General features: G+C 48.9%; 1 protein-coding gene across 1 annotated transcript in view; it reads left to right on the top strand.

Moving 5' to 3' along the window:
- Positions 1–1,718: 1,718 nt before the first annotated feature.
- LOC106000783 (olfactory receptor 12-like) overlaps positions 1,719–15,568 on the top strand; it is an 18,774-nt gene continuing 4,924 nt past the window's right edge. The window contains 3 exon segments of the mRNA XM_013036021.1: positions 1,719–2,527; positions 2,529–2,643; positions 2,646–2,726. Coding sequence (XP_012891475.1) covers positions 1,719–2,527; positions 2,529–2,643; positions 2,646–2,726 — 1,005 coding nt within the window.

The following is a 15,568-nucleotide window of genomic DNA, read 5'->3' as shown; positions in this document are numbered from 1 at the left end:
CCTCCAGCGTCTCCCACACCACAGCCGCTCACCCCGGCCTCCGCCCTAATCCGCAGAGGGGGAAGGAGCTCTCCACAGCCACCCCGGCAACTTCACCGCCCCCCAACTCAGCAGCACAGAGTCCCTGGGACAGCACGTGCTGTCTACGTGGCCTTGACCGCTGGGAAAGGTAAGGGCCTTGCGTGACCAGTCAGGGCAGCCGGGGGTAGAGGAAGACCAGGTAGGTGAGGGCGGCAGGGCTGTGTATCGGGAAGCACTCAGGACTTGCCCTAGCATGTGAGGTGCTGACTTTCTCCTGTTCTGGCCAGCACTAGCCTCAGCCCAGCCTGAACCCCTGGCAGAAAGCAATAGGGAGACCCTTTTCAAATGAAGCGGTGACTCTGGGCTGCGGCTGCACGCGGCTGATGTGAGGAGCTGGTGGGTGGCGGCATGCTCCTGCTCAGACCACAGCGGGGGCAGGGACACGGGAGCCACATCCCCCAGGGGGCACAGCCACCATGCTTCCCTCAGTAGGGATCTGCCTAAGCACAGAGCCAGCCGCTTGTTCCACTGATGTCTGAGGGTGTCTGAGGCAAGCAGCAGACATCCACGTGGTCTCTGGTCAGTACTGCAACCTTCCATGGCCTTTTGAGATGGAGGCCAATCGTGCAAACACAGCGCCACCATGTGGGCATGCAGCTCAGTGCGTGGTGGGAGGCCTGGGCTCCTCAAGCATCAGCTGACATCATCAGCCCCCTAGGTCAAGGGGAGAGTGGAGGTATACAGGGTGCCACACCTGGGCGCCCAGCCAGGGCCCCCCCAAGGCCCCCAGAGTGCACACCGCCGCCGCCCTCCCAGACAGGCTCCCCAACCCCACAGCTTCCTGGTGACCCCCAGGGTTTCAGCCAGTCCAAGTCGGGGACTTGACGGTGGGTTTGCTCTGACACAGATGGGGAGGAGAGAGAGGAGAGCCGGCCAGAGGAAGCTGGGTGACGGACACATCCGATGGTCAAATGGGAAACAGCGAAAGCTTTTAAGTCCTCCAAGCCCTGGGTGGCACAGGGACAGAGCAGGCAGAGAGTGGACTGGAGGCCTGGGCGCCTCTCCACAAGTCTGCTCCGAAGACTAACACCGTCTTCTCCTTACCTCTGCCAACGTCCCACTGTCGGTGGGGGCCCCTGACATCCACAGAGGCCGGGAGCCGGACGTAGTGAACCACCCATGGCACAGGTGCCTGTGTGGCGTTCTCATCCTGCGCGGGACACAGACAGACCCCATGCGAGCAGAGGGAGGGCTGGGCCCTGAGAGGGGCCGAGCCCAGCAGCGCTAACTCACCTGAACAGAGGCCTGGGAGTGAGCGGTCCTCTGACCAGCCTTGGGCTGGTGACCGAGCCAGACCAAGCCAGGAGGTGCGGATGGGCGCGGGACCTCGGGAGCTTCTTGAGAGGAAAGCAGGGCAGAGGCAGGCCGGGAGGTGGGAGGGTCCAACACTGACAGAAGCACAGGAACCAATGCTTTGTTCCCCGTCCTGCACAGGGCAAGCTCAATGAAGACAGGGACGGACACCTGTGAGCTCTGCTCGGGTCAGTGTGGACTCTGCTGGAGGGGATGGGTGAGAGGCGACCTCCGTAAGTGGGCAGAGTGCGCGTCAGCTCTGTGCCACATGTGACCCGTGACCGAGGGCCTGCAGCCTCTCCCCTCCTGCCTCCCCCCCTCTGCAGCCGTCCCTGCCCAGCGCCATGCCAACCCATAGGAATGGAAACCTCTCCGCAGCACCCGCGTGGGGCTTCGTGCTGGAGGGCTTCCGGGGCGGGCTGGAGACCCAGGCCCTGCTCTTCGCCATCTTCCTGGCCCTGTACCTGGTGACCGTGCTGGGCAACCTCACCATGATCATGCTCATCACCCTGGATGCCCGCCTGCACTCCCCCATATACTTCTTCCTCAAGAACCTGTCCTTCCTCGACCTCTGCTACTCCTCCGCCATCGCCCCCAATGCCATTGCCAACTTCTTCTCCTCCTCCAAGGCCATCAGCTTCGCCGGCTGTGCCACACAGTTCTTCTTTTTCTCACTGTTAGCAACTACAGAGACTTTTCTCTTGGCTGTGATGGCCTATGACCGCTTCATGGCCATCTGCAGCCCCCTGCAGTACCCTGTGGCCATGGGCCCAGCCACCTGTGCCCGCCTGGTGCTGGGCGCCTACTGTGCAGGCTGCCTCAACTCCATGGTGCAGACCAGCCTCACCTTCCGCCTGCCCTTCTGCAGGTCCAACCACATCGACCACTTCTTCTGCGATGTGCCGCCCCTGCTCCAGCTCTCCTGCGCCAGCACAGCACTCAATGAGCTGCTTCTCTTCGGCCTCTGTGGCTTCATCATCGTGAGCACCACCTTAGCCGTCCTGGTCTCCTATGGCTACATCACGGTGACCATCCTCAGGATGCGCTCGGGCTCAAGTAGGCACAAGGTCTTCTCCACCTGCGGCTCCCACTTAACAGCTGTGTCCCTCTTTTATGGAACTCTTTTTGTCATGTACGCCCAGCCAGGGGCGGTGGCAGGGCAAGGTGGTCTCCATCTTCTATACCCTGGTCATCCCGATGCTCAACCCGCTCATCTACAGCCTGCGGAACAAGGACGTGAAGGATGCCCTGCGGAGACTGGGACAGAGATGCACAGCCTGATGGAGGAGGCTGGGACAGACATACGGCCTGATGGAGGAGGCTGGGACAGAGATAACATGGCTGAGAAGAATGTGAATTGGTCAGTGTTGGGTGGAATACTCGGGAGATGTCTGTTGAGTCCATTTGAATTATGCTGTCATTTAATTCTGAGGCTTCTTTGCTTATCTTTTGTTTGGTTGCCCTGTCCTTTGGTGATACGGGGTATTAAAATCTCCCAGTATTACTGTGCTGGGGGTCTATTCTGTTCTGCAAATCTGAGAGTATTTGTTTAACATATTTAGGTGCTGTATTGTTTGGTGCATAAGTATTGACCACTGTGATTTCCTTTTCATGGATCATTCCCTTTATTACTATGTAATGACATTCCTTGTCTCTTCATGCTGATTTTAATGAAAAGTCTATTTTATCAGATATCAATATGGCTATTCCTGGCTTCCTGTAGGATGCATTTACATGAAAGCTCTTTTTCCCTTCCTTCACTCAGAATTTGTTTTTATCTTAGCCTGAGATGGCTCTTAGAGAAAACAAATGGATGAATCTTGTTTTTTTTTTTTTTACCCAATCTGCTACTCTATTTCTTTTGATTGGTAATTGAGTCCATTAATATTTAATGTTATTATGCAAAGATGTGTCATGTTTCCTGTCATTTTCTTGTTTTCCTTTATGTTCTTTCTATCCGGTGCTTAATAAACTAGTCTTCTAGTGATTTTTGTATGTTTCCTTGACTTTGTTTTCTTCAGATTGCATGCTTCCCTTTAGTATTCTTTGTAATGCTGCTTTAATGTTCATGAATTCCTTTAATTTTTGTTTGGCATGGAAGGTTTCAGTTTCACCTTCAAATGTAAATGAGAGCTTTGCTGAGTACACCAGTTTGGGTTGACAGTTGTTGTTCTTCAGGGCTTGGATTGTACCATTCCAGGATCTTCTTGTTTTGAGAGTGTCTGTGGAGAGCTCTGCAGTGAGTCTGATCTTCTTTCCATTGTAATACAGCTCATTTGATTTTGCTATATTCAAAATTACTTACCTGTTTTCTAAGCCCAATATTTTCACTATGATGTGTCTAGAAGTATTTCTTCTTAGATCCTGTTTACTGGGAGTTCTGTATGCCTCTGTCAGGTGGGTGAGATTTTCCTTTCAAGTTTGGGTAAGTTTTCTGTTATTTTATTGAATACATTTTCAATGTCTTCAGTTCTGAATTGTTGCCTCTCGTCAATCCCAATTATGATGTGATCTTTTGGCTGAGTCTCCCAATTCTTAGATTTCCCTTTGCTGTGTTCTGAGTGATTTTTCCATGCCTTTGATTTTTTTGTTCTAATTCCTGTTTGGGCCTCAACTCCTGATACTGTTTTCCATTTCACTTATTCTGCTGCTTAGACATTCTACTGTAATTTGCAATAGGGAAATTAAGTTCTTTGTTGCGGTCAGTTCTCGTGGTGCTTTGTCTTTTAATGAGGTGTGCAGCTTCTCCATTTTTCTCTCCATGCCTTTTTCAGTGACCTGTGTGTTCTTTGTCATTTCCTCCTTGCAACCCTGTGTTTGTTTTGGATATCCCCTTTTATTCATTGGCCAATTCTCTCATTTCTTTGCTGGTTCTTTTGTCCTCCATCTTTTCTCCTTCACTCTCACTAGGGACCTTCCCTGGATGGTTGTTGGCTTTTGGATTTGGTTTGTTGTCTTGATTGCTCATCAGTTTTGTAATCTTTTATTGTGATTCACGCATTTGGGTTTGGGCATTGTCAGGATCATTCAGGTTGTGGTGGTGTGTGGTGGTGGAGTGTGATTCACTGGATGGATGGTTGTTAGACTTTCTTCGCATTTGGCAATCTTCATCTCTGGGTGGTCAGTTGTTAGGGTTCTGTGATGTGTGGGAATGTCTGGTTTTCTGGCCTAGGCTTAGGCCTGGTGGTATGTTCCCACTATGGGCACAGCAGTCTAGTGTCCTGGCCCAGTTCTGTGTCTGGGGTAGGCAGATTCCCACTAGTTGTGGTTTGGGGCTTGTTCTGACTGGAGTCCTGGACTGGCATCTATTTCCAGAGGGCCGGGGAGCAGTGTCCAGCACCTAGATCTTGTTTGAGCCTTGTAGGGGAGGGCACAGGTTCCCAGTATGCTTCAACGGGAGGTTACCCCACCCAAGGCTTGGACTGGGAGAGGTGGGGCCTCGGAAGGGGTGGGCTCCCCCATGGTCGTGGGGAGATTGTTCTCGCTCATATCCCAGGTTGGCACCTTCTCAGCCCTGGGCTGGCATCTACTTCCCACAGAGTGAGGGGCTGTGGAGCTGGGCTGCTGGGATCTTGGCCCCGCAGTGGCTTGCTCTTGCCTGGTGGGTGGTGCGTGCTTGGCCCCTGGCTAGCCTGCACTGGGTAAAGTAGCCTCCTCACACACCCCAGGCTGGCAAGCTTTCTTTGGGCTGACAGGCACTTGGTCTGGCCCAGGGTGGGGGCTGGAGAGCCTGTGAACTTACTCAGCTGATGAGAGGCAGGCAGTGCCCATCTGGCTGCCAGCGTGGCCAGTGCTCTTCACTAGCAGTTTCCAGGTGAGTCTCTGCACCAGGAGAGGGCTGGCAGACGGAAAAGCAGCAAGACATGTGTGGTGAGCCAGGCCTGGGGGGAGATTGATGAGTCTTTGTTCAAGGACTCTTCGTTTGCTGACACTTCCCTTCTCCTCCTATTTTTAAGGCCATGGTGAAAGCAGCTGGCTTTCACCTGAGCCGTCTAACTGCCCTGACTTTGTTCTTGGAGAAAATAGAACCACCTCACCCCTCACGCCAACTGGCTACATCCACAACTACTGACACCATTTATTCTGTGAGCTCTTTTTCCTGCAAGTTTTGACACTGGGGTGACCTGAGACAAATGGGAATGAGATGTTTAAGGCTCACTGACTCTGGGAAAACATCACCACGCGAGTTTGAATACATCTCAAGGCCCCTGGGGACCAGCAAGTGGCTGGTCAAATGGCAAAGTATACAACCTGCAGGTACTTCACTGACCCCCTCTGGAACATTCTGGGCTTGATCCAGCTCTTGACCCACAGGCTGGACCTTTGAGTAAAATTCTACCAAAGTAGTCTGATCCACTCCAGGAAGGGTAGCCATGTGGCAGCATGTGGGGCAGGTCATTTTCCTGTGCCCGCCGCCCTCAGTAGAATTTAACCCGTGCATGACTGTGACATTGGCTGTTGGTCTGCCCTATATAGCCTGTATTATTTTGAGGTTTGCCCCTTCTATTCCTCGCTTCTCCAGGGCTTTTAAGATGGATGATGTTGTATTTTGTCAAAGGCTTTTTCTGCATCTATTGAAAGGATCATATGGTTGTCTTTGGTTCTGTCAATGTGATGTATCACATTTATTGCTTTATATGTTAAACCTGCCTCACACCTCTGAGATAAACTGTGCTTGGTCAAAATGTATGAATTTTTGAGTAAATTACTGAATTCTGTTGACTAGTATTTTATTGAAGAGCTTTGCATCTGTGTACATCTGAGAGATTGGTCTACAGTTGTCTTTATTCATTGATTTGGGAAAAGGTTTCATAAAATGAGTCTGGGATTGATCCTTTTTTTTCTGTTTCATAGGAAAGTTTGAGGAGTACCAGTATAAGTTCCACTATAAAAGTCTTATAGTATTCAGCTGTGAATACACTGGGTCCTAGTCTTTTCCTTGTTGGAAAACTGCTTCAATCTCATCACACGTTATGAGCCTGTTCAAGTGGTTTATATCTTCTTGGTTCAGTTTGTATGCCTCTGGGAATTCATCCATTTTTACCAGATTTTCCACGTTATTTGAGTATAGGTTTTGAAAGTCGTCCTTTATAATCTTTAGGATATCTTAGATATTTGTTGCAATGTTTCTTTTGGCTTCTCTGATTTTATTGAGCCGAGTCTCTTTTCTTCTCATCATCAATTTAGCCAGTGGTCTGTCAATTTTGTTGATATTTTTTCCAAGAACCAGCTTTTTGTTTTGTTGATTTTTGTGTACAGATTTTTTGGTCTCTGTTTCACTGATTTCTTCCCTAATCTTTATTGTCTCTGTCTAGTAGTTTGGGGTATGGTTTGTTCCTGTTTTTCTAGCAGCTTTAGTTGCAACATGCCTTATTTCCTTGACTCTGTTTTCTTCAGACAGTATACTTCCCTTTAGTATCATTTGTAGTTCTGGTGTAGTGTTCATGGGTTAGTTTTTCTTGGTCATGAAAGCTTTTAGTTTCACCATCAATTGTGAATCTCCTGGTACACAAGTTTGGGCTGGAAACTGCTGTCATTCATAGCATGTATTATTCCATGACAGGCTCTCCTTGCAGTAACTGTGTGAAAAAGTCTGCAGTAATTCTAATGTTCTCTCCATTGTAATGAAGTTCTCTCTTTGATTTTGCTACATTTACAACTAATTCCTTGTTTTTTTAAGTCCAAAGTTCTCACTATGATATGTCTAGAAGTATTTCTTCTCAGATTCTATCTTCTAGGAGAATTGTATGCCTCTGTTTTGTGGGTGATATTCTCTCTTGAGGTTGGGGACATTTACTGTTAATCTTGTTAAATAGGTTTTCAATGCCTAGTTTTTAAATTCTTCTCCCTTGTCTATCCCAACTGTGTGTAGATTTGATCTTTGGACCAAATCTGCCAATTCTCGAATGTCCGTTTTTTTGTTCTGAGTGCTTTTTCCACGCCTTTAATTTTTTGTTTGAATTCCTCGGCTTTATCTTCAGTTCCTGATGTCTTATTTTCTGCTTCACTTGTTCTGTTGCCTATGTTCTCAACCGTGCTTTGCAATAGGGAGAGCCCTCAATGTCTCCTAGCTCTTGGTTAATGTCAGTCCGCAGGGTGTTAATTTCATTTTTCATTTCCTGCACTGAGGTATAATGTTTCTGTCTTCTTATCCATGCCTTATATTTTCTTGGTCATTTCTTCCTTGAATTCTATTTGGTTTTAGATCTGCCCATTTCTTTCATTGGCCAGTTCTTGTCATTGCTTAGTGGTTCTTTTTTTCTCCATCTCTTTTTCATTCTCACCAGAATCCTTCTGAGTTGTTGGCTTTTGAGACTGACAAACGTCTTGATTCCTCATGAATTTTGTGGACTCTCGCTGGAACTTATGTATTTGGTTCAGGGTTTGTAGAGGTCATTAGACTAGGTATTAGGCTCAGTGGTAAGGGGCTGTGGCTTCCTGGCTTCCTTGTGAGCACTGTGCAGTTAGGATCCCCTCAAGAGCCATGGGCAGGATTTTGGGTCCAGCTGAGTGCTGTCTCCACTCCTGGTGTATCCAAAGGTGTACACGGGGACACAGAGAAGCCTTTTGTGCTGGTTAGAAGTGCGCCCTGGTACTGCTGTCACTGGTGTCCTGCACGGGGATGTTTAGGCAGGCTTCTGAGCCCAGATCAGAGTAGAACCCTCAGTGCTGTGGGTGAGGACATCCCACAAGGTAAGGCATGGATGGGTTTGGGAGTCAGCTAGGCACAGACCCCTCATGCTATGGGAGGGGGCATTTCACCTATGGATGCCCCATTGGCTTTTGAGGCTGTTTGGTCTGGGTATAACCCCCTATGCTGGGAGCAGCAGGCTTTTGAGTCTAACTGGATCCATATGCCTCACCATGGCACTTTGGAGGCCAGTGCTGTCCTGCTCAGGGGAGAAAACTCAGGTGTGGGCAGGCACTGCCCCTGTGCTGTGGGCAGCCAGCAGTGTCCCTCTTGTGGAAGGCTGTATAGAGCCCCTAGCAGGGTGCTGGTAGCATCCCAGGTCAAGATTCACAGGTGGGCTTGTGGAGGTCCCTCCTCTGGCTGGTGTTAGAGGTCTCACCCGGACCTTTCCAAGGCTTGGAGGCCAACACAAGCATTAGAGACCTGCCATGGGCTGCCTTGCCATTAAGGGACCTGTCAAGAACTTTCTTGTGGTTAGGACCCCCACTGAGATCAAGAGAGGGTTCAAAGCCCTGCCTTTCACCCAATCCAGGTGGTTGAGTTCAGGGGCAGAACTCTGAGATTGGGGTTTTCCAGCCTGATCTCTGGTGCCAGGTAGCACTAGCTGGAGGCTTGCTTTTCCCTCATCCCTGGAGGCTGAGCTCACTGGTGCAACTCTGGTTTGGATCCCCATCCTTCTGTTCCTCTCTGTACAAGTTCCTAATGGTATTAGTTCCTATCTGTATTGGGATGGGCTTGGCTAGAAGCCTTAGCCACACCATTTGTCCTGGGCTGCAGGAGGTTAAATCTTCAGACACCATTGTGAACCAAGACAAAAACCCCAAGCTTTTTCCTTTGTCCTGAGTTCACCCATGTCCAATCTTGGCCAGAGGCTACGTCCTCTCTTGCCTAGTGAGAGCTGAAACTGAAGCCTTCTCTGAATGCCAATCTTGTCCCAAACTCCTGCCAGTGCAAATTCCTGGCACAGTCTGAAGGAGGTTAAGTTCTCACTTTGCCAGTGCAGTCTCTGGGTTCCAAGCTCAGAATTCTGCCTCTTATTAATGCTGCCTCCCCTACCTTCCTGTGTCTCAAACCTGCTTCTGAGTGAGGGGTTGAATTCCTCCCCAGCCCTCCTCACTGGCCACCACAGGGTGGGGAGTGTGTGACTCAAGTGTTTGGCTGGCTGTGTGGTCTCCTTCCTGGGTTTCACCTATGAAGTTGTCTCTGTTGCACTGCAGCTGCTGTCTTGTCCAACGGCCTGCTCCAAGTGGAGAATGTGCTGAGCTGAGGGCTGCTCAGTGTGTTGGGCTTGCTAAGGTGCAAATCTGCACCAAATGTTGTTTAGACCTGAGTGGGGCTCTTCACTGAGCAGATGGCCATGCCGAGCCCTGATGCCTGGCAGGCTACAATGACCTGGTTAGGTGGACTTGTCGACTTTCCTCCTCTTCCTGATTGGTGTTTCTTGATTGGCAAGAAGTTCTGACTGCTTTGTAACTAATTTTTGCGGGTCATTTTGTGTTCTAACAATATTTCTGATGATTTCTTACCTACCTGCAAGTATACACAATACATCCTATCTGCAAATTTTGCCTCTTCCATTTCAGTGAATATTCCTTTCACTTCTTTTTTGTGCTCTGTGTGCTCTGCTGTATTGGAATTCCAGTACCACCGTGAGTGGAAGTTCTAACAGGAACACAAGCTCCTTCTGTCCATGACCTTAGAGGAAAGTTATCAACTTTTCAACAGCTCTGGGCTTGTCAGACCTTTTGCTGGGTTGAGATAATTTCCTTCCAATCCTAGCTTATTGAAAGTTTCCATTGTGAAAGATGCTGAATTTCATTACTTTTTGTCAAATTAATGATGAGTTTTCAATCACTATTGAATTGTGATTGACATACAAAAAGTTGTGGACAATGTGTGCAAGTTAATAAGGTTGGAAGTAGGTACTCATCTGCTTTCCAAACTTCTGAGTGGGAAAGTCTGCTACTCAGTGCATGGTGGGGAGAGATAGGCTTCTCCAGCCACCAGGTCCACAGTGATTGGGAGTGAAACATGGAAGACTGTGGGGTACACACTTTTTCCTCTGTCCTTGGGTCTTTATATTTTCATTCTACTATAAGATCGTCAGTCATTGTATTCAGATCCCCCTGACCTAATATGACTTCATGTTAACCAATTTCTCTACAGACCCTACTTCAAAATGAGGTCGTATTCTGAGTTTCCAGAAAGACATGAGTTGGGAGAGGGTCTACTGTTCTACCTAATGATTCTGTTTCATGTTGTTTAAGAGAATTTATATTTTACAGATGGTGGATGCACTATGCTGTAGGATATACAAGGTAAATTCATCTGGTTAATATTACAGGTTCTAACATATATGTCTACTATTTTTTCTGCTTGTTTTGTCAGTTTCAAGAGACATATAGCAAACATATTACTAGTCTGAATGCATGCCTTTCTTCTGTGTGCTTTTCCTTTACATATTTTAAACCTTTATTAGTTACAAATTTGAAATTTTACATGTTCCAAATGAATTCTCATTGTGAAATCTCTCTTCATAAATAAACCTCTACCTCTAAACTCTCCTGAGTCAAAATACTAACAGTTCAATTAGGTGTTTTTTGTCTTTAGAATTTTGATGGTGTAAATCTTTCCGACATTTTACTTTTATACTTCCTGAATTTTGTATAAAAATTGTTTCTTTTATACGTTGGTTAGGCTTTTACATCTGACATCACAAGGCTGGAAGTCTTGGTGGAAGTTGTTGGTGGTATGTTTTTCTGTTTTGTTTTGAGTCATTGTCTCACTATGAAGCTCAGGCTGGTCTTGTGATTTTGATTCTCCTGCCTCACCTTCCAGGGTTCTGGGATTACAGGTATGCACTACCATGTCTCATTCAACACTTTGCTATTATAGATTACTTTTACTTTATTTACTTGATTACAGTACCAACTTGAAAAGAATCCCAATAGTCAAAGTTGGAACAATTTGGTTATAAACAAAAGCCAAAACTGTAATAGACTGAAACAGAAAAAATATTTAGATCATTTAAAAATATACACAAAAGAAAATAGTATATAATGAGCCTCAAATACCTCTCACCCCCATGTCAATAGAAATCAACTTCATGATAAATACTATATAATCTATTTTCCCCCTTTACTAAGAATGCAATCCTGTCTCAGTGCCAATTTCCAAATAATGAGAGCAAGGTTTGAAGACATGAACATTTTTTAAATTATTAAGTGAATGAGGAGGACAGTGAGATTGCGTCTCAAAATTCTGTCATCCTCCCTGGAGATCAAACATCTGGTTATCTGTCCTTTTTTAATATGGAACACTTCACACATTGGTCCATCGTCCTAGCGTGGGGACCACGCTAATCTCCAATTTTAGTATATGGGACACATATGGGACACGGAAGCAAGCACAACAGGCCTGGTTTGTAAGAGACTGCTCAGGAGCTCAACTGTGAGGTATGCCGTGGAGTGCAAGCCCCAGAACCAGATGGTGGCCACAGCTGTGAATGTGAATGCCTCAGCCTCCAGAGTTCTGGGATCACAGGCATGAAATGCCACACTGAAAACAAGAGTATGTTTCATGGTGAATGATCCCCATCATCTCTCCATCACTAAACTGCTCTTTTTACCAGCCAGTTCTCATTCTCTGCAAGGATGTTGATTACCCTTGAAAACATTTGTTGTTTCTTCTATTTTGTGACCACACCAGTCCTTCTTAGCGGGTTTTGTATGCCTGCCCTTCACCCAGCCTAAGTCATGACTTTCCTGTCCCCACTAATTATCCTTACTTCTAAATTCTCTTTTATTCATATTCACCTATTTCCTTCCCATCCTGTTCTGTTGCAGGTTTTTCATGTTCTGACGTATGAAGAATTTAAAGAACATGTTTAAAGAAGCCAGATGATGATAGGTTTTCGCTGTTGTAGATAACAATACATGGAAGTTAGCTATAAAGTGAAGCTCCCACTTTGCTGAGGTCAAAGCCCCGTCTGATGGAGATGGTAACTGGATGGTTCTGGGTCACTCATTTATTTTCTTTGGCCAAAGTTAATGTTAAGTTGGTTGGAAAATATTGAAATATAAAAGACTGCATATAAAAATATAGTTCCTAACTTTTCTGGAAGAAAAGGTAAATCGAGCATCACAGAGCTTAACTTCATGCATAGCACACCCTTAAGCTTAAAAGGTTTCTAATTCATGAACACTGTACAAACATTACAAATGAAGCAAAGATACTAGAAGAGACATGAAAGGGGCACTAGAGCACAAAAGAAAAACAAAGCTACAGGCCAGATATGGACTATGTGTGGAAAGACCCCGGCTGCCTGGGTCCTGGTTTCAGATAGATGACTGTGTGTGGAAAGACCCCGGCTGCCTGGGTCCTGGCTTCAGATAGATGACTGTGTGTGGAAAGACCCCGGCTGCCTGGGTCCTTGCCTCAGGCTGAGCTTCTAGCAGAGATGATCTCACGGGGCACTTAGACCTGATCTTCTTTAACTGACGTAAGAATTAAAATCTACTAATGGTGGCATCACCCTGTGATATTTCCTATAGCCAAATGGGTTGGAACACAGCTGGCAATACAGAAATAAATGAGCCATCCTCCTCGCTCCAGGTCATGAACTTGGACAGAAATAACATAAAGCCAGCTGTCTGTGTAACTCCTGGAATACTGAGAGGTAGAATTTTTCTAGGCTACAGAAATGCATGGAGGGCAGAGCATATGCTTTGATTATATCCGAGCAATAGTGGGAAGAACCACTGCTTGCCAGAGGCCGGAGTGTCGTGCGCACTTGGCCCACGTGGGGGAGGTACACCCGGCATTACCATGAAGCCACTCCTCACCGCAGCCCAGAAAGCCCCAGGTGCAGCATGAATGACACTGCCATGCAGTTACATAAAGGCTCTGAGACACCCCTGGCCATGCAGACGTAGTGGGAAACAGCCCAGCACAAAGAGAGGTTGGGTAATGTGGGGAACAAAGGCAATGGCATCCCCCCTTGGTGGGACCACTGCTTACTTGTTTGATTCTTCTAAGCAGAAATTGCTTTAAACATTCAGGGCCAAAAGAGAATTTTACATGCTGGAAGAAACAATGAATGAATGAACAGAAGGGGAACTGAGGTCATCTGACCAGACAACCTACCATACTGGGAACAAGGGTCTGCAGCTTCAGTGACCTGTGGGCAGTGGAACCCTGGGCAGAGGATGCCCTTGGCAGGGACCCCTGTGTGGTCCTCACACCAACTGGGCCAGGGTGGACCAGGAGACCTCTCTGCCCCCACCCCGCAGGCTGACTACTCTAATGAGCAGCCATGGCCTTGGGTCTCCTGATGGCCACTCTGGTGTCCTCAGGGAACACAGGCTTCCTGCCAATGCCCCTGGCGGGGAAGAGGATGAGCCAAGAGATTGGGCAGACAGTCAAGAAATTGAGAACTTGACTTCCCAGAGCTACACAGGACCACAGCCTCCCTAATTGGCCACTAGAGACCGCAAGTCCCAGCCCCAAGAAGTGTAGAGAATCCTCGGCAGCAGTGACCTCCAAGTGCCAGCGCCTGGCCCTGCCGCCTGCCGACAGGGACAGCAGAGGTGGGGTGTGGCACACATCGTCTCCTTCACCAGCACCCAGGACCCACATCTGTCCCAAACTCCTACCAGAAACCAGGTTCCACGTCTCCCTCCGCCCTCCCACCTGGCTCAGGAGTCCTCACAGTCCACGTCAGTTTCCAGCACACACTAGGCTCCGTGGGATGATGACCTGGGACAGCAGGCACTGCCTGTGTGACCTTGAGCAAGTCCTGACCGCTACCTAGGAAAGGTAAGGTCACCATGTTACTCATCAGCACTGACACGCGCAGGCTAGGTGCACAGGGGCAGCAGGGTGGGTGTGTGGCAAGCGCTCAGCGGGGCTGGGTGTACATGAAGCACTCAGGGCTTCTATCTCCTATCCTGATCAGGCCACGCCTCAGCCCAGGTCTTAGAAGGCAGTGCCTGTACCTCTACTCAGAACCTATCCTGGCGACCTGGTCAACCACAGCTGAGATTCTGAGCCCAACTCTGTAGTTTAAGCATGGGTGATATCTGTGCCCCTGGCCCACGCTGTCCACAGGAGAGCCGTGGGGAGCCATGCACAGTCACCACCATTCAGCTGCCCTCAGCAAGGAGCCTTCCTTGGCCCAGGGCCAGCACTTCGGTCCACTGGTGCATGAGGACACGCTCTGTCTTCAGCAAAGGGAGAGGTTCACGTTGTCCTCCTATAGGAGTCCAATTCTTGGTCTTGGGAAGGGGAATCCTGGGGTTGTCAAGAGGAATTGAGAGAGAATAAGCATAAAACCATTCCTTCCAATCTTGGAGCCCAGTGCAGTCTGTTGCTTGTGCATGGGGATGGAAGGCTCCTCCAGCCACCAAGGCCCCAATGCATGAGGATGAAATGCAGAGGGGTGTAAGAGGCCGCATCTGGGGCCACCCAGCCCAAGGAACCCCCCACCCCCCGGCTCCCAGCACACAGCCTCCACACCCCTTCTGGTATGCACCAGTGACGGGGCAGTCCTGCCCGAGGCCCTGCTGTGTGGTGTGTGCCAGGAAGAGAAAAACGTTCCCGTAACAGAGTGGCCAACTGTTTCTTCTTACAGTGGGAAACAGCAAGACCTTTTAAATCCTGAATCCTGGAATGATCAGGGTCAGGGCTGGTAATGAGAACAGGAGGCACGCACACCTTCGGAACGTGCTGCACCCATCCTCCTGATGCTTAGGTAGAGCCAGGGTGGACATCAGCAGGGATCCCTGACATCCACATGGAAGCAGGGAGCTTGGAAAATTGAATGCCACCATAGGCCAGGCTGGAATCTGAATGAGACCAAGGGCAAGGATGGAGTTTCAGAAGCCAGGGGGAGCTCACAGCCCGCAGAGGATGAGGGCAGAAGCGCACCCCCTGCCAGGGAGGGCTGGCCTTGCTGTGTCCACCACAGAAATGACCTAATAACTAGATTCAGAATCTGGGAGTCAGGAAGTCAGCTGATCACTTACTGAATCTGGGGCTAGGACAAGTTTCAAGACGTGCAGAGGGAGACCATGCCAATGGCACAGCTCAGGAACACGCTCAGGTGGACACCAGGGTGTCAGAGCCAGGTATCAGGGGATGCCAAAACATTGTCCATCAGCCACTCAGAACACAGCCGTCTCCTGCACCCAGGGCCTGGCACACACGCCCAAGTCAAGTGAATCTGAGGCAATGGCCTTTGAGGCCAGGGTGAGCACCCAGCAGAGCTGCGTAGCTGGCAGCTGCCAGTGGTGAGCAGCGTGTCACCAAAGGTTCCTGGCATGCCTCCAGCCCGTGACCGTGGGCCTGCAGCCCCTCCCCTCCTGCCTCCCCTCCTCTCTCCAGCCGTCCCTGCCCAGCGCCATGCCAGCCCATAGGAATGGAAACCTCTCCGCAGCACCCGCGTGGGGCTTCGTGCTGGAGGGCTTCCGGGGCGGGCTGGAGACCCAGGCCCTGCTCTTCGCC

Source organism: Dipodomys ordii, unplaced genomic scaffold (assembly GCF_000151885.1).
Source record: "Dipodomys ordii isolate 6190 unplaced genomic scaffold, Dord_2.0 Scaffold238, whole genome shotgun sequence".
NCBI lineage: Eukaryota > Metazoa > Chordata > Mammalia > Rodentia > Heteromyidae > Dipodomys > Dipodomys ordii.
The sequence above is the reverse complement of the archived record's forward strand: the minus strand, read 5'-3'. Positions and strand labels throughout refer to the sequence as shown.